Source organism: Ambystoma mexicanum, chromosome 2q, assembly GCF_040938575.1.
Source record: "Ambystoma mexicanum isolate Mex_15411 chromosome 2q, UKY_AmexF1_1, whole genome shotgun sequence".
NCBI lineage: Eukaryota > Metazoa > Chordata > Amphibia > Caudata > Ambystomatidae > Ambystoma > Ambystoma mexicanum.
The window spans coordinates 629,905,397-629,932,004 of NC_090924.1; the positions used below are offsets into that span (position 1 = coordinate 629,905,397).

Sequence of the window (26,608 nt, forward strand, 5' to 3'; positions counted from 1 at the left end):
CACTCTTATTGTCTGGGTTGGCCTGCCAGGGGGCTAATCCTCAATTAATTTCCGCATATTACTGCATATCACATTAACAATGATAGTGACTTTCTATTGCTTTGTGTAAAAATGACTTCTTATCTTGCAGCAACTGCTCTCTGACGCTTAAGCTGCCCGTGCTGCCCAAAAGTCATGACCATGTAGACCTGGCCAACATCTCCAAATACCTCATTGAGGAGAAGTTAATGAAGACCATGCGGGATGTCTACAACTTCAATCCAATGGCCGAGTACTACAGATTCAAACGTCGGATGATCGAGAGCCCCTTTGAATGTAAGTCCCTCAAACATATCCCTAAAATGTAGCTTTTTATAAATGACGATCAACATTACAAAGGAACTAGTTATTGGCCAAGAATCACATTAATGAATCAGATGGAATGTAGACTTACTGGCAGCTCTGATATTACCATGTATGTTGCCACACGAACCCCATTTCCTGAATTTCCGTGGATCATACTAATTGATGAGGATTTTTTGTAGCGCTGCTCTCTAAATATTCATCTTTTGTGGCTGTTGTGTATATTTTGCTTTCTGTGATCTTTGTTATTGCTGTATATAATCAGCGTATAATTATTAGTTGGGTGTGCAATGCCATTTATTTCTATTTTTTTGATTCAGGAATAAGAGCACATGACAAAATGACAAATGTACCCCCTGTTTAGTATTAATAATTTTTGCATTTCTGAAGTTCAATCTACATCCTTTTGACTTTTGTTTAGGTTGTTTGGGTGGATTTTAGTTTGCCTTCTGATTCAAGCTCGAGGGAGGCAGAGGTGTGTTATATGCTAGATTCTGCCGTTTGCGGGCCATTACCTACATTTATGCGTACAATGCTGACCGTTCAAGTGTTCTGTATGGTTCCATGGACATTACACTCTTTGCTAACCATACTATTAATCATAGGGCCGTACCAGGCTTTATGGGCCCTGAATAACGAGTTAAAGGCCCATGTGCAGAATAGGCATTTAATGCGGTATGAGGGGCCATAACGCCCAGCATGGCCCAAGGTCTGGATCTGAAAAGCTATTATAACCCCCTCGCTCTTTCACAGAAAGAAAAAAGTGTTGAAAGGACACATATGGGGGATGGAGGTTATGCCTTTATGTTGCTATAATAAAGGTATATTAGCATTCTTTACTTCCTGTGGGTAATGCCCACTCTGTTTTTGGTATTTGCATTAATATATGCAGAGACCTGTTGATGGTATATCATTCTGCCTGGGCCACCGTGAGAAATTGGCTATGGGTGCATATGGCCCGGGCTGTTAACAGTATAAAAATCAACATGGGCAGTCATCGGGAATTGAGTGCAGGTGCAGTCTGTATTGACGTTCGGCTTGGAACAAATTACAGTTGCAAGCAAAGCGACGGCCTTACACCTGCCTGACATGTGTACCAAGTGGTAATGTCCCCTTTTGGGGGGGTTTACAGCTCTTAGTTCTCCGACATGTTGCCTGTGGCGCCAATAGTTCATTTTTATTAAAGGTGTGAAATGGCGTGGCAGCCATTTCGCAAGTATAAAAACAATACAAAAGAAAATGGTCACAAAGGAAAAGAGGAGAAAGGAATTGCTTCTATGCTCTTCTCACTTTCCATAAAGGCCTTAGAAGCAGTGGCTGGGAAGCAAAGGGGGCAGCGCCAGGGCCGGTAAGAAGCGTTTGGAAAATTGGGATGAGAGCTGTGGCAGTTGGTAAGGGCGTGGGGTTGGATCTGCGAGCTATGTGTGGCCAGGGAGGTTTTGAGTGGCATCCGACAGATCGGGCCACGCTAATACTATGATGTCTGGCTCACCTTCCAAGCCCACTGAATGAACAGGACACATATCAGACCCAAGGTGCTTCTAGGTGACATACTCACAGCCTGAAGGGTAAGACTACATAATAATTGAACAATTGCATTGGGAACAATTTTACATATCCAGCTCTTTCATAAAGAATGTTGCCCAGCCTCTGGATTCAGGATTCATGTTGTTCTGTTGTGCCCATGATTCAAATGAATTGCCAAGTAAGGTATTTGTTTTTTGTTTAATGCCTCTGTAATTCCAGTATAGGCACAACACATTTGTACAGTACACTCAGTTCTGGATAATGTGGAAATGTACGTCTAAACTGAATGTATCGGAATATCTTTGACCCACTGGCTTTCGGGAGGTTTCCGTTGGGGGTAAATCTAGAGTCAATGTATAACCTCAAGTATCTCTATGAGAACCAGCGTGAAGAGTAATAAACAGCCCTCACAGTGAGAAGGGCAGTTGTGGCATTTCCAATATTCTTTAGAGAAAATAGAGAACACAATTAACCTTCGGCATTGCAGTATAGTCAGCCTGCCATTGATGGAAGCAGACGAACACTGTATAGAGAATGCAGAAGCTGTTCACATTTTGAGAAGACTCCAGCATTAGTTTGTAAAAGAGAATCATGTCAAACCAACCTGAAGTCTCTGGATTTCTGGATTATGCAGCTGCATTTCACTTTGGGTACCTTGACATTTGTATATCAGTCGGTCCAACAAGTACCACTGTACCAAATTGAATCACCACTTGATAAATTGTCAATAATTGGCTTTGATGTGATTATTGAGACGTGGATTAAGAATTGCTTAACGCATCAGAGGTCGGTGGTGAGTGACAGTGCCTTTGACCGGGAGTATGTTGCAAGTGGGGACACCAATAGGCCAGAACTAGAGGTGGGTACAGAACTTTTGGATTCTCTGCTTCAGTTCGGAATGCTGTTCTTTGTTTTTTGCCTGGCTGCAAAAATGTCTGCATTCCAGTAATCCCCCACATAGGGCAGGAAGCAGGGGGTAAAGACTATGGAGCTAGGAAAATGTTAGAGGGGTGTCCCACTTGTTAAATAAAAGTGGAATGCTGCAGTTGATGCTTTTGTAATGGCATAAAAAAACATTTCATTCAGACCCAGATTCTTCGTTCTGTTGTAGGACCCACTGTGTACCGTGTGCTACTGATCCGCCATTCTATTATTTTGCTGATCTACATTTCATGCTCTGCCGTGGGATATTGCAGCCAATCAAACTGGCCAAAATGAACAAGCCAAACACAGGGTGGAACAGACATGCACCACTGTGCTCAAGAACGGGGAAAAAGTAAGCGCTTCGGGCCACCATTTTAGGAAGTGGGATGCACACATTAATTTGCTTAATGGTAACTAAAACTGGGTGAATACATTCATGACAGCACATTGATATTTCCATAGGTATGATCATCCTTATGATTATAACGTCCATGCCCCAGAAGGCAAATAGTTCATAAAGTTACCTATAGTTGGACCTATAGGTAGCGGAATATCAAAAAGACGTACGCATTACAAGTTTGGCGGTAGCCTTGCCGGTAAAACCGGCAGGCTGCCGCCAAATTTGCACATTTTTCCGGACCCTGGCAATGGGAAAATACAGGGCCATTACAACCCTGGTGGACCCTGTATTTCCCCATTGCCAGGGGCCGAAAACCTTTACTCCCTATTCCCATTGGGGCTCAATGGGAATGGAGAGGCCGGATGCACCAGCACCATTCAGAATGGTGCCGGTGCATCTGACATGCTCTGCTTGCGGGTGCCGGTACTCCTGCCAGGTCCGACCTGGCGGGTGAAAAGGCACCCGCGAGCAGAACTCGTAGTTTGCCGGTCCACTACTGTACCAGCAAGCTTACCGGTACCGTAGTAACCAGACCGGCAAACTTGTAATGAGGCCCACTGTATGCCTGTGATTGTTCTACTTGGAGTCGCAGTGCAGCAGACTGTGGTATTTCTGAAAATATCAACTAACCTTGCATTAGGGTGTGCGTGAACATGGTGTTTTAAAAACAGTTTTCTTTTATTTATCTCTTCAGCTCATGCTTTGTTGATTGGAAATAAGCATGTTGTGACATTTGACGGAAGAGTCTATGAATTGGCCTCAAAATGCAGCTTTCTTCTAGCCAAGGATTTTTCGCATGACACGTTTACCGTCATATTGAGCCAGGAGAATGCTGGTACGAGATCCCTCCTTGTGCAGATGAATCAGACCGCCATCACCATATATCCAGGCCTTACGGTAAGCACGTTCATTGCGATAAAGAGTGAAATGAAGATGAAATGTCACCCTTAGACAGAGGAAAAATGCACCAACAGATCCCACGACAGCTTTCTGCCGTGTCCAAGAGGTTGGCAACCTTGTAGAAATAGAAGAGTCATAAAAGCACTGAACGGACTAGCGCAAGCCTGACACCGTGGTCCGTGCAACTCAAAATCTGTAGAAGGAGCAAGATGTATGAATTACCCTGCCCCCCATTTGGGACCACAGTATGTATTTAAAATATAGTTAAATGTTGAGGGCTTTCCCTGGTGATGGACATGGGGGATCTATGTGAACGTTTCGCATCCTTTACTGCGAATGAGAAAATGAGGAATCATTTACAACAAATTTACTTGAAAAGAAATGGGGGAAGAGACCCCCTGAAGCCTTCCCCACATCCACCCACTTTAATGAATACCCTAACCCACACCCCATCTATATTTTTGCATCAGTTAGTTGTGAATGATGCAATATTTTCGTATTTGCAGTAATAGTGTGCACAGTTGTGGGGTGCGCAGTTATGGGGTGATGCAAGATAAGGGCATGACACATCAAATCAGAGCTGTTGTTTTGTGATTATATTTAATGTGACCATAGACTCTGTCACCTCTTTCTAACGAATGGTCCAGCACCAGATCCTGGCGCTGCTTATCTGGTAAACTCCTCATGCATTAAGGCTGGTGGACCTATGCAGATTTTCTCAGAGAGATTACATGAAACATCTTCAAAGGTTTCAAGACACCAACCTGATGTTTTTCATATTCTGCTTTGGTACACATTAACCACTCGGTTCTTAACTCATGCTGATGGATTTCTTCTAGTGGTGAAAAGAGTACATTAAAAAAATCTAGTGCCAATATAACCAATCATCTTTTTTATGACATCAGGGATCATGATGCAGGTTGTTCTTTCTTTCTTTTTTTCTTCTTGTTTAAAAAAGCATAAAACAACATGGGATGTTGAGGCAATGTTAACTTTTTACTTGTACATTAATTAAGAAACGTAAACTGTTTCAGCCGCTTACTTGGTTAAGTTTCCTAATGCCATATGAAGAGCCATTTTATGAGGTACAGATTTTGCCTTCTTTTATATAGGGAAATCATGGGTATTCATAGGGAATTAAAAACAGTTCTTCTAAATTGTAGATTCTGCTCTAGGGAAATTAACTCGTTAAAACATCTGTTGCTATCTGTCCTTGTTTTGCAAAATGTGTGTATTTTTGTATTTGTCTACAACTCAAATGTTACCATGCATGAGCATTTTTGGGCTACAGTTAGTTTTGGTAAACAGAGGTCTTCAATGAAAGCAGTTCTTAGAAACGTACATAGATTTAATCTGATAAACCTTTAACGTATGACTATTTTTATATTCAATACAAAACTGTAGTGTTTACTACTAGGGTGTGGCCAAAAACGGCTAGGGGATTCCCCTACCTTCTTTGTTGTCTTTGTTGCACAGGATATCAAGAAACATAATTGTATTCTTATGGTGCACAGAAGGGAAATGCGAATTTGCTGATAAATAATGATCTGCAAGAGAGAACTTAGTGAAGTGCAAATTATTGCATAGGGAAGAGTAGGTTGAATAGAAGTGAACACAGGGAAGTAAGAAGCAGTCTTGCATTTCATGATATGAGAAAGCAAGATGGAAGATGGGGGTGTGGTGAAAAAGAGGGGGATACTGTTTGTTTACATTTCTTTTTTACCATTCATTTCAATAGCATTCTCAGTTTGTTGGAAGAAGCTATTGTTTTAGTATGCAGTTGGTGGTTCATGAGAATATGTGCATACCTGTCCTGTTTTGTACAAACTTAAGACTTCCAAAGGGGCAGAAAGACAGGTTAGCACTCTCATGCTTATCTCTTGCTCACCCTTGATCACTGAAATGCACTGACAGAACCAACGCAGATGAATCTATCAGAAGGGGTAGAGGAAATACTTTTTCTTTAATATTACTTTGCGTTGTTGTTTTTGCACATGAGATTTGTTCTCTTCAAACTATGCCCCACCTGGTCATCTGCTCTATGTTGTCAGATACTGGAAAACAGACCCACGTATGTTACAAAATTAACACAATATGCACATATATGTGACTTGCACTAATGTAAACTCCATCACATTGTGCAAAATAAATATCAAGTTAGTGAGTGATGAGTCTCATACAACCATGTAAAACGATTTGCAAATAGTCGCATACAAGCTGTGTGGTAAGTCAGAATCAGGAGACGGACAAAGTGGCATTTTGAATGATTGGCCTGTACATTCAAGATAAACCTGTCTCTGACGGTCTAATCTCTAGTCTAAAGAAAAGAAAGAAGTCAAAAGAGTGCTTGTCAGGATGTCCAATATCCCAATACTCACCAGTTAGAACTCCTGATTTTTTGTCTCTACCACTAATATAAAAAGTAACAAACAAAAAGAACACAAGGTTTGGATTCTTGCCCACGTCTCGACTGTTTGTTGTCTTCTGACCCACAGTTTAGTTCCTTTCATGTACAAAGGTCTTTTCATGACAGGCTGGTTGAAATCCGCAGGAGCTGATGCTGATCCCACAGGCCCTCACCAGAAGTTTCCTGCTCAACCCTGAATTAACAGCTGAGTCGAGAACCCCAGGGAAGGAAAGGGGTAGTGGATAAAATAACAAACTTCAGACCCTTCAGGCTCCCGATCTCTTGGCCCTTCTCTGGTATTTGTAGTGAAATAAATACACCAGGTTACTTTTATTCTGATCACAGTATATGAATTATTACTATTTTACTAATGAGTTACCTTATTACCTGTTTTGCCTCCATAATTTGCCAAGAGGCTTTGAGAAGCAAAGTGTTTGGAGTCACGTTAACTCTTATTGCTGCTCCAGCACTCTTTTTGATAAAAAAGAATGTACTATAGAGAACCGTAACTAACTATCTAGCTGTGAAAACTAAATTACTTGTCTTTTTCTTTTCTCTGATTGAAATTATCTTTCTCCTTCTTGATGCAAGGGTTACTTCTCCTTGAACTGCTTGAAGAAATACTTGGTCTTAGTATTTCCTGTTGTTTCTTGTAAGGCTTATTTAAAGTCTTCTGTCGATTTATATATATTCGCGCAAACTGGATAGAAGATTTTCAATATTGCACATGTGCAGAAAAATGTCCTTGATGAAGGACTAATATCGCAGTGAGCGTAGTCCTGTTTCTATTTCCTTGAACGATTTAGGTTGCAATTCCTACTGATGAACAAATGTCTCTGCTACAAGATGAATGCGCTGAAGATCATTCAGTGTTCGTTTCAACTCTGTGCACAAGTAGCGAATGACACGGGTCCACTTCCTCTCTTGAGTACCACTGCATCCCTCATATATTTTCTTAATGGGTACCGACGCCGTCTGCAGTGCGTTCACTTCAACCTCATGCATTAAGTAGCGAGCAACACACATCCTCTTTACCAAGCTTCCTCTAACTGCTTGCGCGTTACTGTTATTACGTGCTGACCTTTTTACTCACGCGCACTACTCTGAACAGATTTCTTGCACAGTATGCAAAAAATAAACGTATATTTCATTTTTAAGAAGAAAAACAGTTCTGCTGCTTGCCGCAACAAGGTTTTCCTTTGCTTGTCATTCAAAAGTACATTTCAAATGAACACTGCTGCATTACTTTGTTTACAGTTCAAGCTTATACTTAAAACTCAGCATAGTCTCTCAAATTGTTACGCTCCCACCTGTGGCCTTCTTATAAACCGAACCTCTCCAGCTGAAGATGACTTCTTACTTCTTTAGTGGAAACTCTGGACTCTGAATTGGGCCTAAGTTAAGGAGCTTATTAAATACACAACCTGTCAAGAAATTCCTATGGATGAAAGGCAGTTATAGAACCCTGAGTTCAAGCAAAGCACTTTAGACTATTGTTCTTTCACCCATTCAAATCAAACCTCTACCCCACCATCTTATCTTGGGAAACCTGTCATTCTTAACATGGTGAATAAAGGAGATACAAATTAAATAAAGCTCCCTCTAACACTGCACACTTTTCCTTGCTGAAAAACATCCTCCAACTCTATGGACCACCACAGGCCACCCGTTAGATCTGACAGACCTGACAGGACCTGGGCCCACCTGGTTCTGCCAGCAAAGGAATCTCTTGTTCACCCTCCCCTTATTTTAGGTGAAGAGTTTAGTCTAACTCAGTGTTCTTTCTCCTCTTCGGTAGCAGTCCCTGGCGTTTGATACCTTTTTGATTTGTAAGTCTTGTACCCGGTCTTTCCTGGGATTTCTATTTAGCGCATTCCAGCAATGTCTTTTCCACTCTTTCTCTTGTTCACACCACCCTGGGATCTCAGGATATCCTTCCCCATTTGGATCTTCATTCTTCTCTCCCACATCTCGGTTGGTTTGCTTTTGTTCCTTTTTGGGGACAATTATTGCTTACCCCATCTTGAGGTGTCTTTGTTCTCACCCGGTCCTAGGGCCATTAGGCTTTCACCCCACTTTCAGATGTTTTTGTCTTTTACCCCATCCTTGGTTTGTCAGCCGTTCACCCCACTTTGGGGTTGTTTCTCTTACCCTCAGCCTGGGATCATTAGAATTTCAGCCTGCTTTGGAGGTCATTTCTATCTCATCCCCTCTGGGGTTGTTAGGCTTTCACTACACTTAGGGACTGTTTCTTCTTCACCCATCCCTAGGGTTGTTAGGCTTGACTGTGCCTCCCTAACTCCCCTGAGCCACTGCGTGCCTGTTGCCTCTAAGTGGTGCTCATCTAGTCTGGCGGGTCGGGAGGTGGCATGGTCTCACTTTGTCTTTGTTCGGATTGTTTGGAGCGGGTGCTCCTTACTCCCTAGCTTGTAGCAGGGTTTTTGGAGCCCCTATGAACTTTCTCATTGTCCTTTCCATGGCCCGGTGTCTGCAGCTCCCATTGCTGGTTCTCAGGCAGCTGAACCCACGCTGGGCGTTTGGCTGGGCACATCTGAGCCTCAGATGGTTGCTTACATTGTCCTCGCACAGCCTTCTGAGCAATTTTACGCTTGCCAACCAATCACTATTCATTCTGCATCGCCCCTAGAATGGCTGCAGTGTGTACGTCATTGCCACAATGATGGCTGCCATTCTGTACCATCCAAAGCCTATGTACTTCCACAGAAGTAAGCAAAATGCCATCAGTTTCCACACAACCAACATTTTAAGTATGCCTGTACATAATGGCATGCTTCCTCAGTAATTTCATCTGGAGCAGTGCTTCCTTTGCACCACAGCATGTTATGCCATGGAAATGTTTGATTCTGCATAGCATAACCATGTGTCCTCTGCAGAATTTGCCCTGACATACAAACCTTGTTTTATACCAACATTGATATTCCCCTATACTTGAAGCTTTGATATTCCTTCTTCAGTAACTCTACTATGCTATAACCTGTTTCATCCGTTTTATGAACCATATGCACTCCTCGATTCTAGGCATCCCGAACACAACATAGTGCCAACCATAATGATTACGGGATTATGCTGTTCTTGTAAAAGCCACTTGTCTACAGAATTTTTCACCCTTATTTTTATCTTTGGAAAAATTATTTCAACATTTTACACGAATATGATTTTGTACAAATGACATTCGTTCCAAACATAGCATGAGTTTTTACATAGATGAACCAAAGTTCTTGGCGACATATTAGATCAACAATAAAAGACATGCTTTATCTGCAGGTAGAAGAAAATTGCCATCGTATTGATCTGCCTTTTAAAAAGAATGGGATTTCTGTAAGGAAAGAAACCACTGGCATTGAAGTTTCGAACCAACGAGGCGTTACTCTTACATGCAACCTTCATCAGGACATCTGCAGCCTCACACTGAATGGGTGGCACCACGGTGAGTCTTCGTTCATCCTTTATTTGTTTTATTTTATCAGGGTAATATTTTTCAATTTCATTTTCCAGCTGTCTATCCTTTGCATCTATTGTCAATGTTCTTCTCTACATCGTCCATGAGAAAAATAATAATCCTAAAACGTTGATATGACATGAGCAAGGGAGACTACAGTGCGAGGGCTAGACATATTTCTACAGCTGCATCACATTTCAGACTCCCCCACATCTTGTGCCCCTCAATGTACTTTCTCCTATTTATTCCACCATGAGCCCTGCAAGGCTGTTGTTGACTGGTGTGTAGTCTGCATGCCAAGGTCCTTACAATAAGGCTAACAAAAAAGGGACATCTGTAAACTGCAGGGTTTTTTTGCCTTTCAATTAGAGGAACACTGCTGGGTCTTTGCGAAATGTGCACACCATAGCCCAGTCTATATAAATGCAAATAATGTACTTATTTCTAATGGATTCCTTCCTCCCACACATTCCTCATCTTGGAAAAATCCAAAAGACGCAAATCCTGCTTCAGAAATGTTTTAAGCTACAAAAAGGTGTATCATGGCACGGATACAAACCTATGTAACCCTAAGATTAATCTGTAATGTAACTGTTTATTGTAACCACCATGCATTCCTCTGTAACCAGCAACGTATATATGTAACAGCGCCACGATGCCCCTGGGCTGATGTGCGCTTTAAAAATATGAATAAAAATAAAAGTGTCAGGTCTGCTCATCATTATTGGGCACACAATACCAGATGTGAAGTTGTAGGCAGTATATCTGATATAATTTGATATAAGATATATGATATGATATGATATGATATGGCATTTATAACGCGCCTATACACAAGTGTTTCAAGGCGCGACGAGGCAAGGGAGGGGGAACAGAGGGAATACAGACAACGATCTTACTAGGCCAGGTGTCATTCAGATCGAGCAAGTGCAGGGGAAGGGGGGAAAGGAAAGCTTGGGGGGATGGGGGAGGGAAAGTGCAGTACATAGGATAATAAATAACAAGATAAATAAAAGAACGGCCAGCTAGTGGCAAGTGCAGGGTGAGAGCAGACCAAGTGCAGGTGGGGGGACTGTAGGGATACAGACACAGTCCTCAGGTGCAGGGGTTGCTAGGGAGGCAGTGCAGGCGTGCAAGTGGCAGGGCATGGGTCCGAGATCAGACGGGTGGCCAAGTAACCCTGCAGGACCAGCACAGCAGGACTTCAGCAGGGGAGAGGGGGAGAGAAAGCAGAAGCAAAGAGGAGGGTTTTAAGGAGCTTCCGGAACCGAAGATGGTTCTCCCCATGTTACAGGGAGGCAGGGAGGCTGTTCCAGAGGGAGGCCCCAGCCGAAGAAAGAGATCTACCACCAACTCGTTGCTTGGTGAAACGACGGACCCTGAGGGAGTTGGAGGCAGATGAGCAAAGAGCTCGAGAAGGGAGATATTTAGGAATTGAGAGTTGCAGATATTGGGGCCCCAGGCCCCAGAAGGCCTTGTGGACAATGCAAAGGGTTTTGAACTTAATCCTCGCAGCCACTGGGAGCCAGTGCATAGATTTCAAGTCTGGCAGTTCTGTTTTGGATGAGTTGCAGAGGGCGGAGAGTAGAGGCAGGCAGATTTAGATAGAGGCTGTTGCAGTAGTCTAGCCTAGAGAGAATCAGAGCTCTGGAGACAGTGAGCTTCTGGTGGAAGGAGAGGAAAGTAAGAATACCTCTGAGGAGGTGGAGTTGGTAGTGTGACTTCTTGGAGACGTCAGAGATGTGAGGAAAGAAGGAGAGTGTGGGGTGTCCAGTCAAAGGATCGAAAACAAAGGATTGAATGGGCTTTTTTTTAAAAGGAAAGGACCAGAAAAAAAAATTCTAATGCTTTTATATTTATTTATTTATATATGTTTTAGTTTAGTGTGCATAAAAAATTTTTTAAAAAGGAAAACGGGGGTTGGGGAGGAACCCCCCACCCCCATAAAAAAAATAATGAGAAAAGCATTTGAAACTTTTTTTCCGGCACTTCTGGTGTTGAAAAAAGGCATTTGATCCTTTTGTTTTAGATCCTTTCACCTAAAGCCGAGTGTGGAGTCGAAGATGACCCCGAGGTTTTTAGCCTCACAGGTGGGAGCAGGAGGAGGGCCAAGGAAGGCCGGCCAGAGTGTGACAGGAAAGGAGGGAGTGAGTGTGCCTAGGAGGAGAATCTCAGTCTTACTGGCATTAATGCAGAGGTCATTGGCAGCACACCACTCCTGTATAGTAGACAGACAGTCAGAGATGAGGGAAGGAGAAGAGGAGGCTGAAGGTAGCCTGAAAATGAGCAGAGTGTCATCTGGATAGCACTGAAAGGTGGGGCAGAAAGCGGCAATGCGGTGGGCAAGAAGTGCCAAGTAGAAGTTGAAAAGCCAGGGAGAGAGGTTAGACCCCTGGGGACACCACAGGTAGAGAAAAAGATAGCTGAGAGGAAGGACCCAAGTTGGACCTGGGAGGGTCAGTCAGAGAGGAAGGAAGTCAGCCACGCCAGTGCCTGACCGTTGATGCCAAGGTTATCACGGAGACAATTTAGCAGGATGGCATGGTTGACAGTGTCAAAGGTAGAAGAGAGATCAAGCAAGATGAGGACACAGGGGGTGTTAGAGTCGAGGTTGGAGAGCAGGTCTTCACGGATGTTCAGGAGAGCAGTTTCCATGCTTCTGGCAGCTCTGAAGCCAGACTGATGGTCATGAAGGCAGCCAACAGATTCAGTGTGGAGATTAAGCTGGGAGATGGCCAATTTCTTCAGGAGCTTGCCCAGGAAGGGAGTGATGGAAATTGGGCGATAGTTAGCCGGGCAAGAGGGGTCAGCAGAGGGTTTCTTAAGAAGTGGGTGCACAAGTGAGTGCTTCAGGGGAGATGGGAAGACTCCAGTGGCGAAGGAGTCAGTTGTGCCTCATGGTCTCTGTGCACATTTTACTTGTAATCAGCACACTGCTTCTGCAACACACCACTAGCTGTGGCTTAGAAAATGTCAGTTCATCGTGTCTCCCGCAGAGGGCTAAGTTATCAAGCCTGCAAGAACTGAAATATGTCGCTCTCTTTGGTGATTGGGTCATGAACATCCCTCCAAGAAATGTGGATCATGCCCTACATGCATTTAAGGATCCAGAGCGTGCAGGCTGGAACGCTCTTTGTCGCTCTTCACAAGGGCCAGAAGACATCTACCAAAGAACTTAAGGAACCTTGCCCCGGGAGGAGGGTACGAAAAATGGCAAGAAGATAAATGTCCACAGGAGATCCCATTCTGTGAGTTACTCCTTCAAGCTCCAATCTTACTCATCTTCCAGGAAGTTCCATTCCCACACCCATTAGAGGGAGTCAGACACAAGGCCTCATTACACGGATGGCGGAGAACCATGGCGCTATTAGCGCCATGGTTCATGCCGGTAAAATACCGGCACTGCCTTGGTGGAAAGGGGAATTACCGCCCCATTCCAAGGTTGGCGGGGGGTAATTCCCCCTTCCACCATTGCCCTTCCCCATTCCCATTTTTGGCCCATAGGGCTCAATGGGAATGGGGAAGGCGCTAATTACGGTACTGCAAATTGCGGTACCGTAATTAGCTCCCTGGGTCCCTTTGCGGGTTGGTTTTTAAAGCCTGCAAAAAGCAGGCGTAAAATCCCCCAACCCGCAAAGGGACCTCGTAGTAAGGCGGTAAGGATTTACTGGTACCGGTATTTTACCAGTACCGGTAAATCCTTACCGCCATCCGTGTAATGAGGCCCACAGACTCAGGATCACTATGCAGGCCTTAGCCTATGGGAAGCATAATGTCCTAATGAGTCCTTCCAAAGAACCAAAGCCAAGGCTGTTGATTGCCCACAGCTTTAGGGTCATCCTAGGAAGGCTCTACTCCTGTTTACTATTGTGATTGCTGAGTCTGTTATGGATGTGGGGCTCAAGCATCCATCGACTACATTCATAGACAATGGGCCTCATTATGAGTCCGGCGGCAGCCGTGCCGCTGCTGCCGGAATATTTTTTTTCTGGCAACCGGCAATGGGGATCTACCGGGGCATTCCAGCCCCGGCGGACCAGGTAACTCCCCATTGCCGAGTGCCTGAATATTTTACTCCTCATTCCCATTTGAGTCCCAATGGACTCAATGGGAATGGGGAGAATGGTAGCACCGGCACCATTATGAATGGTTCCGGTGCTACCGTCAGTGTCTGCGGGCGGGTGCCGTTCTGCCCGCCAGCAGAACTTGTAGTTTGCCAGTCCGGTAACAATGGTACCAGCAAGCTTAGCGGTATCGTTGTTACCGGACCGGCAAACTCGTAATGAGGCCCAATGACCTGGCCAAGAAGCACCACCTAGCCTCTTTTGATCTGGCTTTTCTTTCCTTATACTTTATTTTAGAGAGTCTGCAGGTTCAGGCCTCAATAGCAGGATCAAATTCAGCTACACATCGCTCCTTACCACCAAACAGGGAAAGGAAACACTTGATACCCTTGTGTGCAAAGGTTTCACCTGTAGGAGCCTAGAATTGTATGTTGTCAACATGGCTTGTGCTTTAGCCGGGTACACACATTTTTAATCTCCTAAGGTATTACATTCCACAATCTGCCTAAACCTGAAATAAAAGTTGGGTTAACTGATGTTCCGCCTGATAGTAAGGATACTGTGAGAGATCCTTCAATCTGGTCTTGACACTGCACACCTTGTAGCACTCTCTGTGGGATAGAGGACTGTGCTTAGCAGGCTTTTTTGGATGTGGATGCCTGGGTTTGCACTTGGTGTACAGAGTAAATGCCTTTCAAGGGGGCAAACCTTGCAGCTCAAAAGCAGACAAATCTCTTAAGAAATGTAAGGTGTCCAAGGTCATTACCAAGTCCCTTGGGCTTGCGTTTCAGCCGACTCCCACCCCTTTAGCCAGCAACGGGATGTTCTTTTTGTACCTTATCTTCCTTTGTCCAAAGGGGTAGAGTAAGGTGACTTCTGTAAACAGCAGCAAAGGCTCTTTCCCCACTAAGGTAGAGGTGGAGGCAACCTTTCCACTTCCACGTCCCTCCCTCTATTCCTGGCTCAAATCCTCTCTAGCTTGGACTCTTTCATTCTTCTCCAGTGGGGTGAGGGGGCTGCACCGGTTTATACAGGAGCAGGTGGGTACCACCTCTGACAGCTGGGCTTTGCAGGTCATTTTCCAGGGCTACTGACTGCCTTACCTCAGTTGTCCCCATAGAAAACTCTTCCTGCCCACCCCAGGTTGCACTCCTACTGGAGGACATTTAGCTGCTCCTGGAGAAGACTACAATAGAACTTGGGCCCACCTAATAGAGGTACTCCCCTTATTTTTTGGTGCTGAAGAACCACTGTGATCTGCAACCCATCTTTGATATTTGGATTATGAATGTGCGCCTGCACAAAGACAAGTTCATGATGGACAACTTGGCCCAGAGCCTTCAGTCCCTAGGCATTCAGGAGAGGCTGGTATTCCTGGACTCTCATAAAACCAAATTCGATGTGCCAATCCATCCCAAGCACAGCAGGTATCTGGTGTTCTTGGTTGTGAATCTCTGAATTCCATATTCAGGAAACAAACCACGGGTGTTTTTTAACTTTCAATGAGGATGTCATATAACATAGTGCTATTTTCCAATTTGTCACGATAGACAAATAAGGATAGATGGAAATTAAATGCTATAAACATAGATTTGCCACCAAAGCTGTGCAGGAATACCGACTCTAAATGGCAAAGAACTGAGCTTTGCGCAGGGGGAGGAATATATTTTGTTGAATCCAGAGGAGTCCTTATGGTTGGTGGAGAATAAGAAAGGTGGCAATGTAATGACAGGGAATATTTCCTGATACAAGGGAGGTAATCCTACTGTAGACCCTGTTTTTTGGCCCTCACGCTGCTATTGCATAATACTAAAAATACCCCACACCAGTAATGGGCCACACTAGAACCACCCCACCATCCCAGACCAGCTTTTCCGATGAGGCGTTGAGCAACCTGCAATTCAAAATGTTAGCACAGGAGATGAGCCACAATCCTGGGTTCCTAATATTAAATAAGGCACTGTACAAGGAGGGGGGAATTTTGTTACCCTTATGGGTTTTTATATAAAACATGTCAACTTACATTGTTTTTTCCTATTCCGGTACGCCCCCTTTCGTGATCCCCATCAATGATTGCTGTGTTAGGCAAAAAGTGGAAGATGCAATGTGAAACCAACACTATATGAACTTTGGGCAAGTTCCTTTTCACGCTTCCCTGGGCCCCATACTATCCTTCCAAGCCTTCCATTTCTCCCCATACACGTATCTTCTGCATTTCTTTCTTTTACACCAAATTGACAGCTGCAGGCTGACATTACTTTTGTTTTAATTCCAGTCCACCCTTGTCAGTCCTGTATAAAGTCAATAAAGTACACTACCTTCAGTTTACGCCCTCACTGTTGTGGTGCACCAATAGGTCAAACCACCGCCCTGCCACGGGTGCCACCGGTATGATAAGTGGTCCTTTGGAGCCTTGCTGATTGCTGCACTGCGCTCTTCCCCTCAGTGGTGGCGTGGGTAATTGCTAGGACTTGCTGAGCCCTCAGCCGCTTTGTTACCATGGGCTTTGGAAGCCCCCTTTGATTCCTATATGGTGGTGCATTCCTTAAGGAGCTTGTACAACCCTTCATCTATTTCCTCCGTGGCCGTGTTCAATATTGCTTCTGGGCCCTCCCAGCCCTTATTTCCTCTGTGGTGGTGCTTCATAATGAAGGGGCTTGTAAAGCACTTTATTCCCTCCATGACAGTGCTTCAAGTAATTTCCTCAGTGACAGTAAGATCCGCTGAGGCCCTTACCGGGCATAGTGGGTATGTGCCAGTTGGGCTCTGCCCAAGTCTTGCCTACCTGCATGGAGTCTCCACCAATCACTGCGCAGTCTGCGCTGAGCTCCAGCCACATCAGACGTGATGCAGCCGGGCTCCAGGTAAGTCCTGTACTCGCCACTCTCCCTGTCTGGCTGCACACCCTGCTGTTGGGGTTACATCTACTTTGCCACCTGCCGCGCCTGACACAACCAGGCTGCACTGCAGCTTCACCCAGGCCACTGTGTGCCACATGTCCCAAGGCATTTGCTGTTTCCAGTCCAACTGGTCTGACCCCCAGGTGGACCGTACTGCCACGGGCTGCACCCCAGTTAGGGGGCATTCATCTACAAGGCCCAGACTGGGCGGCATCATTTCACCAGGCAGTCTGGGAGAAAGTAAAGTCTGGGACATGTGGCATGCGGAGACAAGTCCCAGACTTTACTTCCTCCCGGACCGCCCGGAATGGCCGCCGGGCAGATCTTTGGCTCACAGGCTACACTCACATCTTGGGGTCTTCCCACACACATGAACCCGGACAGGGCTGTTGTTTCACTGAGGCTGCACCCCACACATAACCTGTGGCTTCAGATTGCGCTGGGTTGCAGCTGGCATCTGCAGCCTGGCCAGACACTGTAAGGATGCCCTAGGGGGGACACTCGAGACTGCGACCCCCCCCCAGTGGGTGCTGATCTTCTTTTCTCTTCTTTCCTTCTGCTCTCTTTCTTCTGTGCCTTTTTTTAATCTTTCTCCCTGTACTCCCTCTTTCAACTGTCACTGTCTGTGGGGGGCGCTCAAGAGCCCAGCTAAGATGGGCGCTATGATGTGAGCTCTGTGTTGCCCCTGCGGACCTCTGATTGTGTATTCTGAAATAGGCTGTGGAGACATTATATATGTGGAAGAGTGAGGGTCTTTAAACCTTCGGCCACCGGACAAACGCTGTAAAGCCCATCTAATGACCACGGAGCATCTGGAGGCCCACGTCCTGGTTGGATCGAGGGAGGATTGGAGACGGTTCTCACTGCATTGCCGGATGAGCAGTTCTGTGAGCATGAGTGTACTGGTGTGTCCGCTGGGGAGCCTGGAGGGCCACTTCTTTGGGTGCTTAAGGGATTTGGTGGAGGCCCTTGGCTGGTGGTGACCCTTAGTAGTGGGGTATGGAGAGGATATGCAGAAGCCCCACATAACAAAGTGAATGGAGCGGACACATCACGCGCCGCTGGATGGTTTTAAGTCATATATTATTACTGGCTCGAATACCTGGTCTATCTGTAGCTGGGCTGGGACACGTTTACAGTAAGTGGGTGATCTGGGGGATGTTATAGGTGTCCTACTGAAGTTAATTTTGTGGCTACAGTTCAGGTGGATTAGCACCCCTGTCTGCTGCTGAGTTGGCCCTTTGGGAAAGGGAGTGTAGAGCTCTCAACAGTGATATTTTTCCAGACCCCTGGATGTGGTCTGTCAGAATTTCAAATGGGGAAAACGGACAAGCATCAATCCAGACTCCCTGTGAGTCCTCATATCTGGGCAAAAAGGGGAAAATGGAGGAGGCACCCCTCCCAGAAGCTTGTGTCAACCAGCTGCATAGAGAATCTGGAGCGCTGAGTGACATTAAAGAGATTTCACGCAGTTACAGGCAGGAATACAAGCACTAGACAATAACCTTGATACCCTTACCTGTAAGGTGGACCTTATGAAGGTCCAGCTGGACAAACCTGTGGAGCACATGGATGAGACAGAAATAAGGATATCAACGGTGGAGGATGAGGCTTCAGTGACCACGAGAGCGATGGTTCAGGTCTGGAAAGTGCTTAAGGAACTGGCAAACAGGAGGACTTTGAATCCAGGTCGCCCAGAAACAACATTCGGATAGTTGGGATATCAGAGGCGACTGAGGTGCGCTCAATGGAACGGCTTGTGGAGTCAGTGCTCAAGGAGATTCTGTGCACAGATGGGTTCTCATCTGCCTTCGTGGTAGAACAAGCACATCGTATCCCGGTGAGGAGGCCAGTTCCCGGAGCATCTGTGAGGCCATTCATAGCTCAACTGCTTAATTATAGATACAGAGATATGGCCCTAAGGTGTGCTTGTGAAAAAGGGCATCAGATGTACAATGGTGACCTGATATGTATTTTTCCAGACTTCTCAAACAGGGTATTTCCTCGAGGAAATCATACTTAGATGTGAAAAGGCATATGGGAGAGAGAGATATAAAGAACACTCTCTTTCTGGCAAAGTTGCCCGTGGAGCATAAAGGGAAGGCGTTGTTCTTCTAGACACCGGAGGACACTGGGTGCTTCCTGGACTCGCTGCCACCAAGGTCACCTCGACCCCCTGGTCAAGGTGAGGTCGGGGTTGCTCCTTAATGGCACGGGACTCTGGGTGAAAATGTATATGGCGGCTGGTAAATTAATGCAGGCTAAAGTTCATATGTTGGATTTCCCTAGATGATACTAATGTTCATGGTTCATAGAAGGGTGCTGGCTGGGCCCTCGAGACCCTTCCTGGGTGAACCCTCGCTAAGCGACGGGTGGCAATGGCTTGAGGAAGCATGAGAGGAGGCTGGTTGAGGGACATAATACGTTGCCATAATATGGAAATGGGTGGTACAGAGACACAGCACCAGGTTGTGCGAGACCCACAGATATATGGGTCCCATACACAAACTACCTGCTCTTACATTCACGGCCCCCCTCTGGGAACTCAAAAACGGTATGGCCCAGTAATAAGCCTTGAGGTGGAAGATGCACACTCTCCCCCGCCCCCTCTTTTTTTATTGTGATTATGCAGTGGGGCTGTACACTGACACAATGTATTACTGTATTGTCACTGGCCTGCATTGTTTAGGAATGCTGTCTTTGTTGATGATATAAAAAAATAAAGAGATTTCTTTTTTTAAATTGTCACTGTCTTTTTCTTCTCATTCTTTTTTGGCATCTCCTAAGTACAGTCCATCGTCATTGGCAGGGGAGATCTGCCTATTATGTGTTATGCCAGTGTTACATGTGTCCCCCATGGTGGGGAACCTGGTACTTTCAGGCAATTCCACGTTAAGCACACACACCTTAACATCTAATAAAGAAACGGTTTAAACGTTTATATATCGGGTTAAGAAAGACAACAACTGGTATTGATCATTGACACTGGTCATCAGCTGTTCAGCACCATGCAAAGAATGGATTTATGTTCATTTAGGTGCAATGATAACTTTGGAGTCTTACCTATTGCTCTGTATTTAGGGATCTCCGCTGGCCTTTTTGGGACCAATGACAATGAAGCTGGAAATGAACTCCTGCTCCCAGATCACTCCACCACCGAGAGCGTCCAGGAATTCACTAAGAGTTGGCAGGTAAGGACAGCAACCAATGGCAGATGCTGAAGGGGCAATCGCACCCGGTTCAGCAGTGTGACTGTGCTAGAGTAACCTTCTCAGGGTGCCTTGCGGGTGTATCTAGAGCTACTTGCATTAAGCAGAAGGAAAAGTTCCAGCAGCAAATCAATTTGTGTGGCCAAAATAAATGCTGGCAATATGGTGTGGGCATGGAAGTCTACCCAATGAACTAGGGCTTGAGGCAGTTTTCCATATCTATGTTACACGAATAAGAGATGCATTGCATGTTTGATATCCCCGACATGATGTCATCATCGGCACAGCTGGCATTTTCTTCAGTGTTCTTCTTCTCGCTTGCCAGTTATCGACACACTTCTTCATAACCAGCATTTTTTTTTCCTTCTATCATTTTTTTCGCTTATCCTGACTTTCATACATTTAAACAATTCCCCAATTCCTCTCGCCTCCTAGACACTCTGCAATGTAACAGAGAATTCACAACATTCTCCAAACAGATCGCCGCCGTTCAGTGGGCAGGTGCGGGACGATATGCTCCATTGGCAGGCGGTGACTCTCCTGGGCATACTTTGATTCTCTGATCTATTTAAGAGTCAAGACATTGATGGGAGGGAAAGCAGAGTGGCTGCCACACTTCTTGTTTTGTCCTTTCAAACCTATTTGTGTAATGAACGGGCTACTCTCCTGTAACGGCCGGCATCCCTGCCTTGTGCCTAACAGTTCAGAAGAAAAGGAACATCTGTTTCTATACAGGTGCCTTGCTTCCAATTTTTAAAAACTGTAATGATTGCCATAATATTTTTCCAATGGCCCTTGTCTTAATTGTGTTCAAGTTTAATTTTATTTTTAAAGTGCCAACATGTAAGTTTCTTGACATAGTTATTTTTAATACCTCAACAAAAGGGCGGAATATAACTGTAGGAAATGGGGAAAAAGATAAACCAGCCTAAAGATTCAGTGATATTACATTGAGAGGGCTAGCCTTGAAATGTCTGTATTGGGTTAGGCTTGAAGTGAGATGGCTTGCAGTGAGATGGCTTGCAGTGAGATGGCTTGCAGGGAGAACATTGAGATGGCTTGCAGTGAGATGGCTTTCTTTGAGATGGCTTGCAGTGAGATCAGTGAGATGGCTTGCAGTGAGATCATTGAGATGGCTTGCAGTGAGATGGCTTTCATTGAGATGGCTCGCAGTGAGATCATTGAGATGGCTAGCAGTGAGATGGCTTTCATTGAGATGGCTTGCAGTGAGATCATTAAGATGGCTTGTAGTGAGATGGCTTTCTTTGAGATGGCTTACAGTGAGATCATTGAGACGGCTAGCAGTGAGATGGCTTTCTTTGAGATGGCTTGCAGTAAGATGGCTTTTATTGAGATGGCTTGTAGTGAGATAATTGAGATGGCTTGCATTGAGATGGCTTGCCGTGAGATGGTTTGCAGTGAAATGGTTTGCAGAGAGATGGCTTTCATTGAGATGGTGTGGATCCACATTGGAAAGGCTTCAGAAATGTGAAGGTTCCTCTCGAATAAGAATTTGTTCTATAAAAAGGCACACAAGCTGACTGCTTGACTTCTCTTGTACTCACATCTTTTGCAAAAGAAGAAATAATCAGAGCTTAGATTCTTTGCGAGTCGAAATGCCAAGTAGCCTTACTGAAAATGCAGATGCAGCAGAGGGATACGGGAACTTAAAGATCTGCCCAGGGCTTCCTTGGAATCGTCTTCCTCTGTGTCAGTTGGCTGACCTTCTTGGTAGTATATAGTGAAGTTGGCAATTGAGGGGAGGCTGTATTACAGGGGGGCATTCATTTCAGACATTATTGTTTGATAAAGTCATGGCCAAATGGCCTGACCATATAAAAGTGATGATGTGAGGTGGGGATGATGGAAAGGTGAAAGGTGCAATGTACATCAGGAATGTGCCCACATGCATTTGATTAGTTAGATGCTTTTGATTAGGTTTTGATGAATTGTAGTCATTGCAACCTTGTTTCCTACTGCATCAGAATACACTGGTACACATTGGTTTCCTATAAATAAGACGTTGCAATTAGATAATATTTGTAGGCATTTTGACTAGAAAAATGTAAGCCAAATGGGGCCAAAGTTAGCGCTTCTACCCGCAAACCAGAAATTGCAGGGCTATGCACACCGTATAAAACTGACATGTCAGTTGTGACCACAAACCCCATCTTCTCCAAACTGTGTATGTCTTAGGTCGCTAGGGGGGTCAGACTTAGTAACTCAGCAATCATTAGGCAGCAGCACTGGCATCAAAGAACCCAGAGTCACAGAGGACAGCGAATAACACCAAGCAGTGCTGAAATAGTTGTAGTGCGTGGAACAATGGGGTGGACTTCCACACAACAAGCTAGACTGCCTGAGTCTGCACCAATCATTAAACCTACACATTGTCAGCACACTGCTGCTGAACCTCTCATACTTGATGCAGCAATCGTGAACCCAGACAGGAGATAAAGGGGGATTGAATCCAGTAGAATGCAGTTAGGCAGTGAATGGTGAAGGTGCAGGAAAGTCAGAGAGTGCAGAGTGGAGCCTGGTGGAGTGGCGGGGAGCTGGAGAGGAGAAAGAGAGAGAGAGAACAGAAAAGAGGACAAGGAAAGAGTGATAAGGAGGAGGAGAGGAGATGGTGAGGGATAGGAGAGAGAGAGAAGAGGATACGAGAAGGAAAGAAAGGAGGCAGGAGGAGGTGCAGAGGAAGAGGAGAGAGAAAGGAGAGTGAGGGACTGACAACCAAAGTCTTAAGAGTTTTGGTGAGCCTGGGGAATACCCTGTGTGCTAATTTTCCAATCCCAACCCCCAACCCCATTGACTCAGTTAAACCGAGTGCCTTTGTTGTTTGACCACAATAAAACATAACAGTGAACCTTTAACTGAACCCAAGTCACCTGTTGATTCTTTCAGCTGTGAAATATGGTTTCAGAGGTGTAATCGCAGACTTTGAACCAATAGGGTTTAGCCCAGACTCTACAGACTCAAACAGAGCACTTGCATGATGGATAAACCCCTTCACCTTTTGTATTCATCTTCCAGGATGAAGAAGAGGGGCCTGTACTAAAATGTAAACCTCCCATCCCAGTGCCACCCTGAACCAGACTTATGTACCTGTCTCTTCCCTGACCTCTTGTCAAACGGCCACCTCTTCCTCCGAGGAGGAATATTTAGCTCTAGCAATTGACAAAGCTCTAGAAGACGCACAGTGTTTCCCTGAGTGGGCAAAGAAGAACCCATGTAGGAGAGTCATGAACCATATCCCCATTCAGAAGCCATGCATCTTTTGACCCAATTACAGTTGAGTTTGGCTCTGATTTTGTTTAAACTTTATCTAAAACCACTTTATGACATTCTATCAGAATTAGGAGTGGAATTCCAAAATGATGCGGGTGACACTCAGATCCTCAATAAGCTGGAAGGAGACTCCTAAACTACCAAACTAAAATCAAACACATCTTTGAAAGCATTAAAAACATGAATGTTTGAAAGTTTGAAAATTGGTTGGTTCTAAATAAATTGAAATACGCAGATCATGATTGTCAGCACACCTGCAAGTTATACAAACATATTGGAATGCTACGTAGAATTTAGCTTAGGCAGATACAAAATGAACCCTGCAAGAGCGGTCAAAACCCTCAGAGTCACCCTTGATTCCGAGCTCTCCATGTCTCCACATGTTTCTCACATCCTGCGATCAACTATTTTTCATCTTATGTTGCTAAGGCGGCTGAGACCTTCACTATCAGACCACTACTGTGCGACTATTGCTAGAGCCATTTTGAGGGCAAGATTAAATTATTGCAATGCTCTCTTTGCAGATTCTACCAAACCATCTATACATTCCTTACAGTTACTTCCAAACACTGTAGCTCAGATAGTCATAAACATCGCTAAATGATATCATATTTAAAATGTCATTTTAAATTATCGAATTTAAAAAAGACCAATTTAGAAAGACCACTTGGAGACTGCTCAGAGCAGTATTTCTAAATCAAACTCTCATGCTCATGATGCACAGGAGTGCGCAGAGGGACTGTCAGGCGCGGCCGGGTGAGGGAACTCATGGGAACGAGGTGTTTTTTGCGTTTTGAGAGTGAGTGAGTGAGTGTTGCTGTGGGAGAGGAAGGGGAATGTTGTTGGTGGGAAGAGAGTGGGCAGGGGAGCTAGTAAAAGTGTGTTTGCATGTCTTTATAAGTGGTGGAGGAGGAGGAGAAGGGGGGCACAGGGGCTGAAAGGGCAGTTTAGCGTGTGAAACCCCCCAATTTCCTAGAAATCCCACCAGTGCCAGATGAGGGTCTGGGTGGGGGGCGGATCGGATTCCAGACGGGTCAGGAGGGGGCTAGAATGTGATATTTTATCATTTGAAGGCCACACAAAACCAGCTGAATAAAATGAGTCTTTTTTTGTTTGGCCTTCAAAAATGTGAAATATCACATAGAACCCCCTAACATGCCCACATTTCTCCATCTGTCAAAACTCCTCATTGGCTTCCAATAAATTCTAGAATATCCTTTAACCTGCTTACCATGGCTCACAAATCTCCATATGTCTGCAGAAGGCTTTGCTGGGCTCTTCATCCAGACATGATAGCCTTGTTTGAAGGAAATAGTGGATGACCAATCAATGGTGACTGGGGAGCTGAGGAAAATGTGTTCACAGCACAGCCCAGCCTGACAACATCCCCTTGTTGTCTCGCAGAAGTATGATGAAGAAGAAGACCTGGGCACCTTTTTTCCAACATTGAGTAAGTGTTTTAAACAGAATAAATGAGAAAAATATTACTGGAGAAAGATATTGCCCCTTTATTGATCTCTCAGATCTTAAACCATGATGATAACAAAGATCGCAATAAACTAAAGCACGGAATCCTGGAGAGGCTAGTACATGATCCCGAATATCACTGCTGGAGGACAACACATCGGCGCCTACATCCAACAGAAAATCTGCAACAACTATCATAGGATCCAAATCCATAGTTTGATGAATGAATAAATGGATTGAAGGCATGATACTGGAAGAGGTGAAGCCAATTTTTCACATAACAACAACTATGCAACTCCTTGCAAACTTCCTGGCCCCAGTTAAGCGAACCATATGGACATTTCTGTGGGCAGGAGCTAAGTCTAGAATAGTTTATAAGACTCTTATCCTACCTCGAGGGAAAGGCAGAGTTGGTGTCCAAGGCCTATATTATAATGCATGACAGTTGTGAATAATGGTGGAACACCTCAACCCCAAGTCCACTAAGCAATGGGTGGCCATGAACAATACGAGGCTCCCGTCAATTTGTGGAATAATTCTGGGTTCCCGAGAGAGAAATTCCCAGAAGAATAGTGCAACACTCAATCCTGGAGGTTTTTGTGTGTCCATTTGGAGAAAAGGCTGTGGAATCTCACTGCAGGGCCACTCCAGTTTCAATCGTGGTATGAGGCGGGACTTAGCAGAGCAGAACAATTATGGGAGGATGGCAGGTACTTGCTGATAGATCAGTTAGCGAGAGACTTGCAAATAGGTCACAATATGTCACATATCTGCATTCCTATTTTTGCATTTTAAGGGAATGCTGTCGAACCCGAGGTGGGGAGATAATCTCTGTAGAGGTCTGACCACCTTTGAAAAAGAGCTGATTCAATCCAAAAGCACTAAAGGGCCAATAGCAGGATTACACAGGGAATTATTACGAGCAAAACGTATAGGCCAGATAGTTGCTAGGGAGCAATGGGCAAGAGATCTCAATACTGAGATAACCAATGTGTTGTGGGATAGGATATGCAGAAGGGTGACTCACTTAACAGTGTCCTTACAATACAAGATGCAGGCTTTCAAGCTGATGCATATGTGGCAATATCCACCAGCCAACTTAGCAAAGATGTATCCAGTGGTCGATTTCCAATGCTGGAAGTGTTGGGCGGGGACTACTACCACATGTGGTGGAGCTGCTCACATATACAGAGGTATTGGGAGGAAGTCCTCTCCTAGATTAAAGGGATACACTAGATAGGGAGGACGCTCTCACCACTGCTGGTGCTTTTTGGGATAGCTGATGGGGAAGACAAAGAGAGGGACTTGAGGGGTATGGTGCAAACACTTTTGGTGGCGGCTAGAAGTTGTGTAGCACAATTATGAAAACAAAACATGCCCCCACGGAGAGGGAATGGATTCAGAAGGTGAGGGCTATTTATGAAATGGAATACCTACCTCACGTCATGGGTGAGTAAAGAAAAGATATAGAGGGAGCATGTCTTCCCTTTTTCACTCAACATGGATGAGTGGAGCCACACCATGATGTTTATTTTGTTATTGGTGTAATTATATTTGCGATAATTGAGATGTGTGGCAGAGTGGGAGGCAGAGGAGGGGTTGTAAAGGTTAAAAGGGGAGCATGATATTGGTTGCAACAGGTTGAATGTATATTTGTCTATGTTTTCATGCAGAAAAATGTATGTACCTATTATGAAACATAACAATAAACCTTGATTTT

At 44.9% G+C, this 26,608-nt stretch overlaps 1 protein-coding gene across 2 annotated transcripts in view; it reads left to right on the forward strand.

Moving 5' to 3' along the window:
* LOC138569646 (uncharacterized) overlaps window positions 1-26,608 on the forward strand; it is a 1,436,407-nt gene that overhangs the window by 1,385,167 nt on the left and 24,632 nt on the right. For both annotated transcript variants that reach the window (XM_069647797.1, XM_069647798.1), the window contains exons 68-71: window positions 131-315; window positions 3,888-4,090; window positions 9,786-9,948; window positions 20,006-20,115. In XM_069647797.1, the coding sequence (XP_069503898.1) occupies window positions 131-315; window positions 3,888-4,090; window positions 9,786-9,948; window positions 20,006-20,115 (661 nt within the window). The remainder of the gene's footprint in view (window positions 1-130; window positions 316-3,887; window positions 4,091-9,785; window positions 9,949-20,005; window positions 20,116-26,608) is intronic.